The sequence below is a fragment of the Halichoeres trimaculatus genome, unplaced genomic scaffold, assembly GCF_033239565.1.
Source record: "Halichoeres trimaculatus isolate MK-OKI-2021-1 unplaced genomic scaffold, fHalTri1.1 fHalTri1_scaffold_13, whole genome shotgun sequence".
Taxonomy (NCBI): domain Eukaryota; kingdom Metazoa; phylum Chordata; class Actinopteri; order Labriformes; family Labridae; genus Halichoeres; species Halichoeres trimaculatus.
Window position 1 is genome coordinate 16845406 of NW_027437191.1, and position 11536 is coordinate 16856941.

Genomic DNA, 11536 nt, shown 5'->3' on the forward strand with positions numbered 1-11536 from the left:
CTGCAGCTCAACACAGTACTTCCTCTCTGATTCTCAAGGCTGGTATTATATACCTCTGCGTTGATTCTAGCAAAGGCGTTATTTCACTGATGTTATGACAGCTTTAAGCTTCCCACCCTGAGCATGATATATGGCTGCTGTGTGAAATGGTTGGTTGTAACAGTGATGAAATGTTTCTTTGGTGTTAATATTTTTTGAAGACCAGTGACAGTTGTAGTAAGGCATTTCACTGGAGGAACAACGTAACAATTTTAGAAGACTGGTTATTTTCTTAAAGAACTGATATACTACTATGCTTGATTTCACAGTTGATATATCCAGTGGTTGGTGGCTGTTTCTAGTCCCTATGACTTTATCCTTCAGAAAAATTTAAATGATTTTAATCCCTAAAAAAGAGCAGTGTTGTTTTTTATTACTTAATTTAATGAACTCAGTATTTTCAGAAATTTCAGTTTTATAGGAAGTTATTGTTTCGTGTCAGACAGAGCAAGTTCAGCTGTTAATTCTCCTTCATAAACTGTATGCTAAACTAGGCTAATGGGTTGCTTGCTGTTGTTTCATATGTTAAGTACAGAAATAAAGCTAGCATGATTACTGAACTCAACAAAAACATAGATTGTTTTTCTTTCCCCAAAAAGTCTGCAGCTTTTCATGGAAGCAGCCAGTCGTAATATTATTATCCTCTGTGCTTAAAATCCCCATCTAAAAACTTTGACTACAGCACAAATCCTTGCATATTCATGTTGATCATTATTTTTTAAGGCAAACACAAACTAATCAGAGGAATCAGAGGGTTGGATTGAAATAGAAATCCCTGACTGTATGTGGACTTATATTCCCTAATTCCTGCAGGCTTGAGGTTTACTTAAAGCGTCTTTCATCTCTGCAGTGGCAGCCAAATACCACATTGTACTTGATGTATGAAATCTTACTAAATAAATAAGATAGTGAGCTGCTGATCAAGGCTAGGAAGTACCCTTTTATGAGCTCCACTACATCAAAGAAAGGAAAAGATGTCATGGCTTCCTCTCCTCAGAAGTCCAAGATCTCTGCCTCAGTCTGAGGAAAAAACCACCTGCTGGCAGCTCCTCTGCCCAGAAAAATGTGAAGATATCCTGGATAATTTAAGAGTCAAGAGTATTCTCAAGGCATAGATATATATTCCTGCATATCTTGAACTCTTCCTTCTATAAATGGAGTCAGGTTTGCATTGCGGGGTTTTCACACTTCTAGGTCCAAAATTTCACTTGAAGCTGTTTTATGCCTGAAACCCTGATTAGCTGTAAGACAGCAGCACAATAGAGGCGCTGGTTCTGGTACAAATTGTTCTCTTCAGACCTCTGTAGGTGTAGGAGGCGTAATCTAATGAATCATATGTAGTGGGAGGCTACAAGCTGATAATTACAACACTGTTCACTTTCACTAATTTGTGTCTTTTTTCCCTTTGCAGTTGATTTTATAGGAGGGTTTGACTCATATGGTTACCAGGGGCCTCAGAAGACATCCCACCTTCAACTACAGCCCATGTACATGTAAGTATGATTTTCTTACATGAATTATCTTACAATTTCCTTAGAAAATCAAAACTGGTATTGGATGTACTTTGAGGTCATAAAAACTGAACATTGAAATACACAGCCATTTATGAATGTATGTTGACATACAAAGTTAAAAGAAATATCAAAAGTGCAATAATAAGAAAAATAGTTCCTCTTAAGTGAGTTTACAGAATGGTTTTACCAGGAGATATCTGTTCCATCAGTTTGTATCCTTGCATTGTTATGTTCCTTGTTTTAAAGGCCAAATAAGAGAGACAATAAAAATGTTCCCAGTATCGACCCCTGAGGGACTTCACTAGGCAGCAAGGAGGAAGTAGAAGAATGGTCATCAACTGACACAAATTTCCCAGCTAGCTATTTACAAACACTCAGATAAAGTGGGTTACAGCATTCTTCATAGGAATGGGTGCTTTTCACATTTGAAATGATAGGGTTTAGATTAGAGCCCGACCGATATGAGATTTTTGGGACCGATGCCAATATCGATACTGGGGGTAGAAAAAAGCTGACATCCAATATATCGGCCGATATCCGATATATCGGCTGATATATAGAATAAATTCATTGATATACACAGGATATATACTGTATATAATCATTATCATACCCATATGATTCAAGACAGACAGAACACTATTAAATTAAAACAAGGAACTTTGATTATAAAACTGTCAACATAACAACTGTAGTATAAACCAATGATAAATAAGAACAAGCTGTAAACACAATAATAAATAAAGAAGTCAAACTGTAAACACCTTTAATAAATAAGTCAAACTTTAAACCCAGTAAGTATTAAAAAAATGTAAACACACAATGAGTGCCAAATTATAGTCTTACATTAGATAATGGTGGACGGGCACTCGGGCAGTGTGCAGCCCAACACACAGACACACAGGAGCAGGAGCCACAGAATCTCCGTGGAGCAAAAATTTTTATAATCGGCTACATTTTGGCTGATGTTGATTAATCGGTGATAGGCATAATCTGCCCGATTAATCGTTCAGGCTCTAGTTTAGATGCCGGTACCTTGCAATCAATATCGGTACTCAACAGTACTTTTGTGTGTGCTTGTGCGGTCGTAAATATTAATTGGTTTAACAATAAAATCTCAAAGTTTATTTAATTTAACATATTTAATTCACACTATATAAACTTGCAATGTTATGTTCATGTTCAGTATGAAAAATTTCTTACTCTTCCACTTCCTTACAGTCATAAGGATGCGTTTAGGTATAAACATGGTACCATTTGATTTTACAGTAATCAGTTCCTTGTACTACCATACACTATATATGGACGGCGTGGCTCTGCTTTTTACTATTGTATGGTTTGGAAGCCAAAATACCCGTGTCACAGGCGCCGTCATTGTGCAGCCAGAGTCCCAGCAAATCCGTAACAGCCTCATACTTAACTACAGCTCCAAATCAACATGAAACGAAAGTTCCTTGCAGCAGCTTTATAAGTGAGTTTAAAAAAAGGCATTTTACTCTGTACACTGAAAATCCTCGGGGTTGATAGGTCACATCAACTTAAACTCGCCATCAACAGAATATTGTGTTGAGAGAACACTTTCCCTCTGTTTGATGTGCTGACTTCTACAGTGAGGATGATTTAAGCACTTTCTCACTGTATCAGCATAGGGCTTACATTTGTCAGCCCAAGGTCTCATCTGCTATCACACTTGCAGAGCTTTTATCACTTCCCTCACAAGTGGTAAATAAAGGTGTTAAAATAAACTGTTACATCCTTGATGTGATTCTGGCAGAAGCTGTGTTTTACACTTAGCTAGTTTACCCTCACTGACTGATACAGGACATCCCCTGTTGCATTCATAAACTTTATATTTTAATTATTTCCGTATTTGGTGAAACTGCAAGCAATGATACCAGTGTCATTTGAGCCTTTCAGCCAGTCTTAGGCTGTTGGACCAAGACGTTAAAATAAAATGGGTCCAAAGCCGGGTAGAGACAGACCTGCAGACATCTAACTGTCTCGGTTTGTCCTGTGGAAAGCAATCCAGGGAAAGCTACAACACAGTAAAAAACAACAATCCAGAAAAATGGTGATTCCACCGATGTACAGCAGACAGGTGATCAATACCTTGTTTTTATTAGAGAAAAGAGCCAGAGCGCATTAGATAGACATACAGACGATCACAGGGGGGGACTTGAAATCAAGATGGGCAAGAGACTGGTAGGAAGAGAAGGAGAAGGAGACAGGAAAAGGAGGGGGAGCAAAGTGATGGATGTAACTCAGATTTAAACAAAGAAGAGGTTCAATAAAGGGCCATTCTGTAGTTTTATATATCCCCTGTGGATCTCATAACACAGATCGTAAATCATCAACCCCAGGATAATAGCTGCAAAACAAATACACACGCTCACACATGAGTGGTGGCATGACCACACATAAAGCCCACACATATATTTACAAGCACACACACTCTCATATATATACACACACACACACACACACACACACACTCATGAATGCCGCATGCCATGCAAAATGTGCTGATAGACAGCTTCTGTCTGCAAATGATCGTACACACACTTACACACGCACACGTAGATGCACAAGCATCATCAATATGCTATCATTGTTCCCCAGCTGTTGTCCCTACACTTTGGGTTTTATTGGCTCCGGCCGGAGGGACCAATAAAATAAGCATCAGCTGTACCGTCACAAAGGATACCTCACACACACACACACACACACACACACACACACACACACACAAACACACACACACTAACATGCAGAGAGCTTGACAACCATTACCACCTCACCCAGGGTTTTCTTAGTGAGAGGGGAAAAAACGCCTTTGCATTAATTTATTGTTGACCTCCAAATCCATCTGTTCTCCCATGTTCACTGGAACAGGTGTAGTAATAAGTCCAAGCACATATAAGTGGAGACAAAACCAGAGGTTGCCCTGAATGTTTTGTTTCTCTACAACTGACACTTGGATTTTAAATTTTAGTACAGAATAAAAACTCACACATGTATGATGAAGAGTTATCATGTGCTTGTTTTGAAAATACCAGATAAATTTTAGCTATGGTCAGAGTTTACAACATACTATATTTGATACAGCCAAAAAGTGTGAACACAGAGACTTTGGGTTAAGACCCCATTTTTCAAATGGGGTCTAAAGTAAGCAGGTCTAGCACCATCATTTTTTTGTCCTTGCAGGCTTACGTATATATCTCCATATTTTTAGATTAAAATTGCGAAATCACTCCACGCTCCAAGATTTTATCTGTGATCTGTGTATGCTTTCATCCAAGTATTACAGCTGTATGGAAGTAGCTGTGAACCAGAGTGACATCTTCAGGGGCTGTTCACACAACAATGGTTTTAGGATAAAATGCAATAGTATTGTTGCGTTTCCGCCTCTTGTTTACACGGAAACAGCATTTCAGTCAACCCAAAACAGAAACAGACTTTAGGGTAGAATTTTTCTTAAATGCTGCAGCCAATGTTTCCGTGTAAACAGCAAGCCAGTTTCAGTGGAAGCCCCGATGTCATGCCCACTTTGCGCGTCCAACAGTACTGTTGCTACGATCATACTTGACTTGCATGTTATGCTGCTGAATGCTGAATCTGCTTACTGTCCTTCAACAAAATCTGCATCTGTTGTACCACTTCTGCTATTGGCATTTGCCAATACTCAAGACGATCGGCCCAACTCTACCTCATTGGAGAGCTACCAAAAAACACTTCTAGACAAGATAGTTATAGCACCAACTACAGGCCTGGCATGCTGACTACAGCGTTTTCTGTCCCTCTGTGATTTTGTGTAAATACAGATTGTTTTCACTGCGTTTTTTGCATCTTGGGGTGAAATGGTGTCTAAACGGGGCTTCAGTTAGTGGTGGGAGACTGTGCTACAATGTGATCAGCATTTCAGGCCCACAATGATAAAAAAAATATTCAACTGAAGTGTGTTTTAAGTGCAAAATAGCAAAGGAATCAGTGTTTTGGTTTGCTCAAAAGCACATGTCCCTCATCTTCACCCGATACCTACAATGTGAGGCATAGCAACAGCCCAGGTAAACCACACTCACAAAGCTAGCCTAGAAGTATCTGTTACATGGAAAAATTTGCATACTACATTTGCTTTCATTGGCTTAAAGTTTCTCACCTTCAGCTGAAAACCCGTGAAGATAAGTTCTTTGCATGTGAAATAGACATGCATTTTAAATTCTTATCTTTTAGTAGCACTAGCAAAAATCCCATTTGCGGCAGAGTGGGAAAGCTAAGCTAACTCAGTAATGTCCATAATTCAGCCACTATAAGCTGACGTGAACAACTAAAAGCTTAAGGTGGTCTGAGACCAAACAAGGCTACTGAACTAAGAAAATGTGTGTTTTTAGCATTTGCTTGAAATTCTTGTTTTCTTAAGGAAGATATTATTTCTTACCCCAAGGGTTAGAGCTTTCAAGGACTGTCATAACACCGCAAGCTGGCAACAATCTCAACATTTTGGGTAAATTAGGCCCATGCAGGTACTGTGCTGTCTCTTAAGAGTCATAATCTTTCATAAAATACACAGAACAAGGGCTCCAGATGCCCTCATCAAGTAACATAATGTTGTTCAGCTTATTTGCCAGAGGAATCACTTCATCAAGGACATTACTGCGAAAATGCACCAGAATGCATCTCATCATAAAGCTCTTAGCAGTCACTGTTCTTAGGCACCCTTAAAGTTACATAAAACATATTTTTCACGCTTAAATTTAGCACGTCACTGTATCCGTGTGGATATTCAGAGGCAGCACTGCAGCTGAGGGTTGTTACCATTCACGGCTGAGCGTTTGCACTTTGATTGCTTCACATAAACATTTACCTTTGAATCTATATGAAAGCAATTAAAAGGGATTCTGTCATTATTTTTAATAGCCTCCTTTTGTCTCCTTCTTTCTCTTCTTTTCTTGCTGCAGGCCAAAATAAACCCAGGAGCTACACCAAGAGTGCTGCCTTACCCATCACCTCTGCTTAACATCCCACTTTCACTACTCCAGCCAACGAGACACGAACAAGTCGACAGGATATAGAAGGCATTTCAACTAACAAATCCCCCACAGTAGTCCGTCAGATTGCTTCCCTGGTCTGCCTGTCTGCGGTTGTAAATGGAGTCAAGTCTGTTCCTGAAGAAACACTGGCCTCATGTGGTTGAACATGACAACTACAGGACTTTACCAGCTCAGCTGGCAGCTGCATTTCTTTTTGTTTCAGAGGGACACAATCAGGAGCCAGTGGCTTGTTTGCTCTTGTGCTGTTGCGCGTCTACTTAGTGGAAGAAACCAAAGGGATGTAAGAAGGCCACGACTCAAATGATATTTTTTTCAGGCTTTGAAGGAGACCCTGTGAGAAAAGAATCCAGTTTAGAGCTCTGTTTTTCCAGCTACTGCAGGCTTCAGTTGTTGTCTCAAGTGTTGTGGCATCTAACAGCTACTGAGTGCAGACATGCCCAACCAAAGACTTTTAAAACAGACCCCAGAGACATGTCCTCGTCCTCACAACAGAGCCTCTGCTCTTTGTGCCTGTAGAACAGAAACCAGACTTCAACTGACCAAGCATCCACTAACAAGACTACCGATTGAGGAATGTCAGACATCTTTTTTACCAAGATTCATTTTATGGTGCATTTGGGATCTTCTCAAGCTCAACAGAAGTCATGAGCTGGACTAAGACGACACATTTTGTTCTGGTTTTCATCCAAAATATTGAATGTGAAACAACAGTACTGTGTGTAGATTTACATGCTTTGAAGTCATGTGCATGTGTAGGTAACAGACACATTCACATACACAGGCGTTCAAGTAATGCATAAGTGTGTGGACACATGCATGCACACACAACCACACTTAACAGATTTCATTTTTCTACTGCTAATGTGAATCTAAATGTTTACACAGAGCTTCAGTCTGACAGACAGAGAGACTGAACGCAGACAGAGAGGCAGACTTACTGGCTGCAGCATCCAAAAGCCATGGGCTGTTTTCTGCTGAATCACTACAGAGTGAACAGCTGTTTCAGATGTCTTTTAGTCTCTTACTGTTGAAATATTTTGTCTTCCATTGTAGACAGTCCAGAAGAGGTGGATAAAGATAAAACATGACAGAGAAGACAGCAACAGATCAGGGAGTGAAGTCAGTGAGCATTTCTTTTCCTCCTCTGACCTTCGACAGCTCTCAATGCCCAGCTTGAGCTGTAACAGACCCATCTTTTTCAATTTTTCTGCTCTCTAAAAAACAGCTGAAGGTCATAGCGACAGCTCAAAGACCCAGGAAACCTAATTTGCAGCCGTCATGTCTTTTTAAAAACAAAAACAAAAAAAAAAGCCTAAACAGGAATGACAATCACAGTAAAAGTGGCCTGAGTCTCTGTCATGGATTAGTCTTTTGTTTTCTTTTTTGGCTGAGGAATATGACGGTGACAAACACAAGTTGTCAAGTTGAAAAGACAAAAGCATCACTGTTTGTTTATTTAATTATTTAATTATTGTTTGAAATGATGGCATTGATAAAAAGCAGAGGGGCAGAGAATCTCCGATGACACGAGTGGGTCCGTTCCCCTGGGCCCGCAGACTAACAAGGAGAAACACTGCACCCAAGGGACTCCAGAGACTCAGCAGCTCCCTCTCTTCAACTCAAATTTAAATGTTTAAAGTGCCAACTACTTCACTACACAGACATCTGCGGAAACCACGGACTCGGACCAGAAATAAGGGTCCAAGGCTCGTTTTTTTAGGTTGCTATGTCAGAAACAAAGAATGCGTTTAACAGAAAAACATTGATTGCATTCCAAGCATTTATTTTATTTATTCAGAAAAAGTAACTAACTTCTCTGAGTTCTCTTCTTCCTGAAATGTGACTTAACGTGTTGCATCCTTGTAATCACCGGACCAAACGTTTGAGGCCTTCTTCGTCAACCAAGGAACATTTCTGGTTTGAAACCCTGGCTTCTCTTTACGTAAGGATGGACTATTTCCCCCTGCAAGCTGAACTCAAAGTCCATCCCACCCTCCTCCTCCTCCTCCTCCTCTTCTGTAACAAAACTCTGTGGGTTACGTCCAGTCGCTGCCCCGTCTCTCTGGAGGACAGAAACAACGTTCTGTGTGTTTTGCATGAGGTGTTTCCAAACTGTGGCGTATTTAATCTCATGCTGCGTGTGACTAACTAGCTACTTAAAATGGGACCTGTTTGGTTTGTTGAATGCTCCTCAGCTCTCTTGGAAGAGTCCTAAATGTGAACTTTGTGATTTTTTTCTATAAATAACAGTCTGAAATGTCTGCCGAGTAAAGGAGGTAAAATATGCTACTACAATGTAAAACAATGAAATGTAACTTTGAACTTCTAGACGTTTTTTAATCCCGTGGCCGTGTTTACTGTTTTTTCTAGTTGACTACTAATGTATGATGTTGTGTACAAGTGGGACTACTATGTTTTATTTCTTCTAATTGTACAGTGTATTTGAAATGAGGGCGTGAGAGAATCTGTTGCACTATAGTCTTAAAAATATTAATAAAAATGACTCCACCTGTTGCTTTTTTAATTAACTCAATAATCACTAAGAAATACAAATTGAATTTAGGATCTTATGCGCTCAAAAGAAGAAGAGACCTAATTGAAAAACATAGTAGGTTGAGTTTCATGCAGATCACCTCGGTGGAGTCCATCTAATCTTGATCACCTGGCGGGGTTGAACAATTATCAATCTGAATATCAGTCTAAAAGGAGCAACGACTTCAGAATTAACTAAATCAGAAAGAATATCAGAGATATAACATTACCCAAGTATGCAAGTATTTGTGTGTTTGCAAGTGTGTGTGTGTGTGTGTGTTAGAATTTGTATTACAGCCTGTGTCACGGTGAACCGAACATTTAACCCAGAACCTGCAAATCCACAACTCAACAAAAAGTAAGCTGAAGGAAATTTCAGAGCTCATCGAAGAAGTCTGATGAGCAGCAATAAAAGAAGAGTTTATAGTAATAATAATGACAGTGTTTACAGTTTACAGCATCTTTATCCTTGAAAACATTTAGACTTTGAAACTGCAAAAAAATCCTTTTGTCTGGAAGTCAAAGAATTTACATCAGTGCATGGACAGGCAAACATCTGCAGAGAAGCAAGAGTCAAGCCATTGTTTTAGTTAACTCCAGTCAAAACGTTGTTAAAACTGACTGTAAAAATCCACTCTGCAGCTTTACAACTGTGGCCAAGGAGTACAGTATGACAACATGTTATCTTAATATGTTACTGTACACATGTATGCCTTGCCTTACTACAGAAGCTGATTGAGGAAACACGTGACTTTCAGGGTTGTCATTGGTGCTTGAACAACTCCTCTGCAAAGGAAATACATCTTTAACAGTTATCACTTAAAAGAGAGAAGTGGAGGACAGTGCCCTGCGGTACTCCACAATTTAGATGCTTTACAGAAGCAAATAACTAAAATCGCCATCTCTCTTCGATCATTGTCAAATGAAATGCAGAACTAAACCATTTCTTCATGATTACACAGAAGCTCAGTAAGAGGTGCATCAAGAAAGTGCAATAATGCATAATCATGTTCTTTTCCAAACACAACACAGAAGTGGAACTTGTAAACTCTCTTTGTGGCTCTGGGTTGATTGGTTGATGTTCACCTGTGATTTAAACCATCTATGTTGGTTCAAGTCCTTCTCTTTTTATGATGGTAATCCCACAGTTGACTGACTGTATATAAACTAGACAGCTGGGAATAAAGTAGACCTTGGAGAAGGAACGTTGCTCTCCTGTCCTCTTTCTTTAAGACTTCTCAAAAACTTATTTCTGCACTTTTTCTGAAGACAAAAAATGCAGTTGCTAAAATATTCGAGTGAAGACAAAGAATGTAAAGTCTGGTTGAACTTGTGGGTTGAGAGGGTTTTTTTTATTATTTATTTTTTTATTTTTTTGTCCAATAAACTGGTTACCAACATTTCATTTCTGAAGAAAACGCACTTTAAATTCACATAAATCAAGTGAAAAAAGTGTTAAAACCAGGTAGAAGATTGATAAGGGAAACTCCATAATAAGGACACACTATTTCCCCCTGCAAGCTCCAAGGAGGAAACATTTCTCCATCAAGATTCACCGACAGTCACAGAATGAGTAGAGGGCATTGTTATTGTAACTTCATCTAGCAGACAAAGGTATTCAGTATTCTGAGTAAATCCTCAGGAATAATATTGTTGTAATAAAAACATTAAACATCATCTAATCAAGACTTATCATCTTCTGATTTCAAAGGTGACTCCTGCACCTGCAAATACATAATGAACAATGTAAACACTAGACTACTGTAAATGTTCATTTATAGCCTGGCAGACTGAAAGCTTCCCACTGTTTGGCACAACTGCCTTTATGTAATAAGCTAAGCAGACTTGTGCTTGTAGAGGCGTTTTAACATAGTTTGCATTCTCCACTAAACCTATTGGGCACAGCCGGCACAAGGAAACTAATCACCGTGTGGCTTGTGCCCTTTGGCATGAGAGAGGAATTGTTCCAGAGCTAAAAACCTGTTTTACTTTCACGCTTGTTAGTTTTATTTGTAAGTTTTGCCAGCAGCACGAGATTTAAAATGTGACCTTCCGCCTTACTTTCATCCTGATGTGATTAAGTGTTTATTCCCAAATGAAAAGTGTTCTAGTTAAAGGTGTTACTCTATCTTCACTAATGGAATTTTTGCTTAAGAGGTTTGATTAAAATGTTTGGTCTGGAACTGCTTTTTTTTCTATGTTACTACCAAGATAAAATTACACAGCAGTGGGTCTATTGATAGCACAATTATATCACTTCAGTCCTTTTATTCTTAGAAAAGATTATGTCGGCTGTCTATTTCCGTGTCTTACTTGAGTTGAGAGGCAGGGCAGGTTGATGATATACTTCTGGCCAAAACAGTCAACACTACCCCATTTATAAATTTATAAGTGTGTATCTAG

The 11536-nt window shown here is 39.1% G+C and overlaps 1 protein-coding gene across 2 annotated transcripts in view; it reads left to right on the forward strand.

Moving 5' to 3' along the window:
• Nucleotides 1–10330, forward strand: part of nkain2 (sodium/potassium transporting ATPase interacting 2) — a 120789-nt gene extending 110459 nt beyond the window's left edge. The window contains exons 6-7 of one of the 2 annotated variants that reach the window (XM_074685135.1): nucleotides 1451–1532; nucleotides 6509–10330. In XM_074685135.1, coding sequence (XP_074541236.1) covers nucleotides 1451–1532; nucleotides 6509–6518 — 92 coding nt within the window. In that variant the 3' untranslated portion in view covers nucleotides 6519–10330. Of the gene's footprint in view, nucleotides 1–1450; nucleotides 1537–6508 lie in introns of those variants that run through there. The other variant, XM_074685136.1, reaches the window with a different exon arrangement.
• Nucleotides 10331–11536: the final 1206 nt, after the last annotated feature.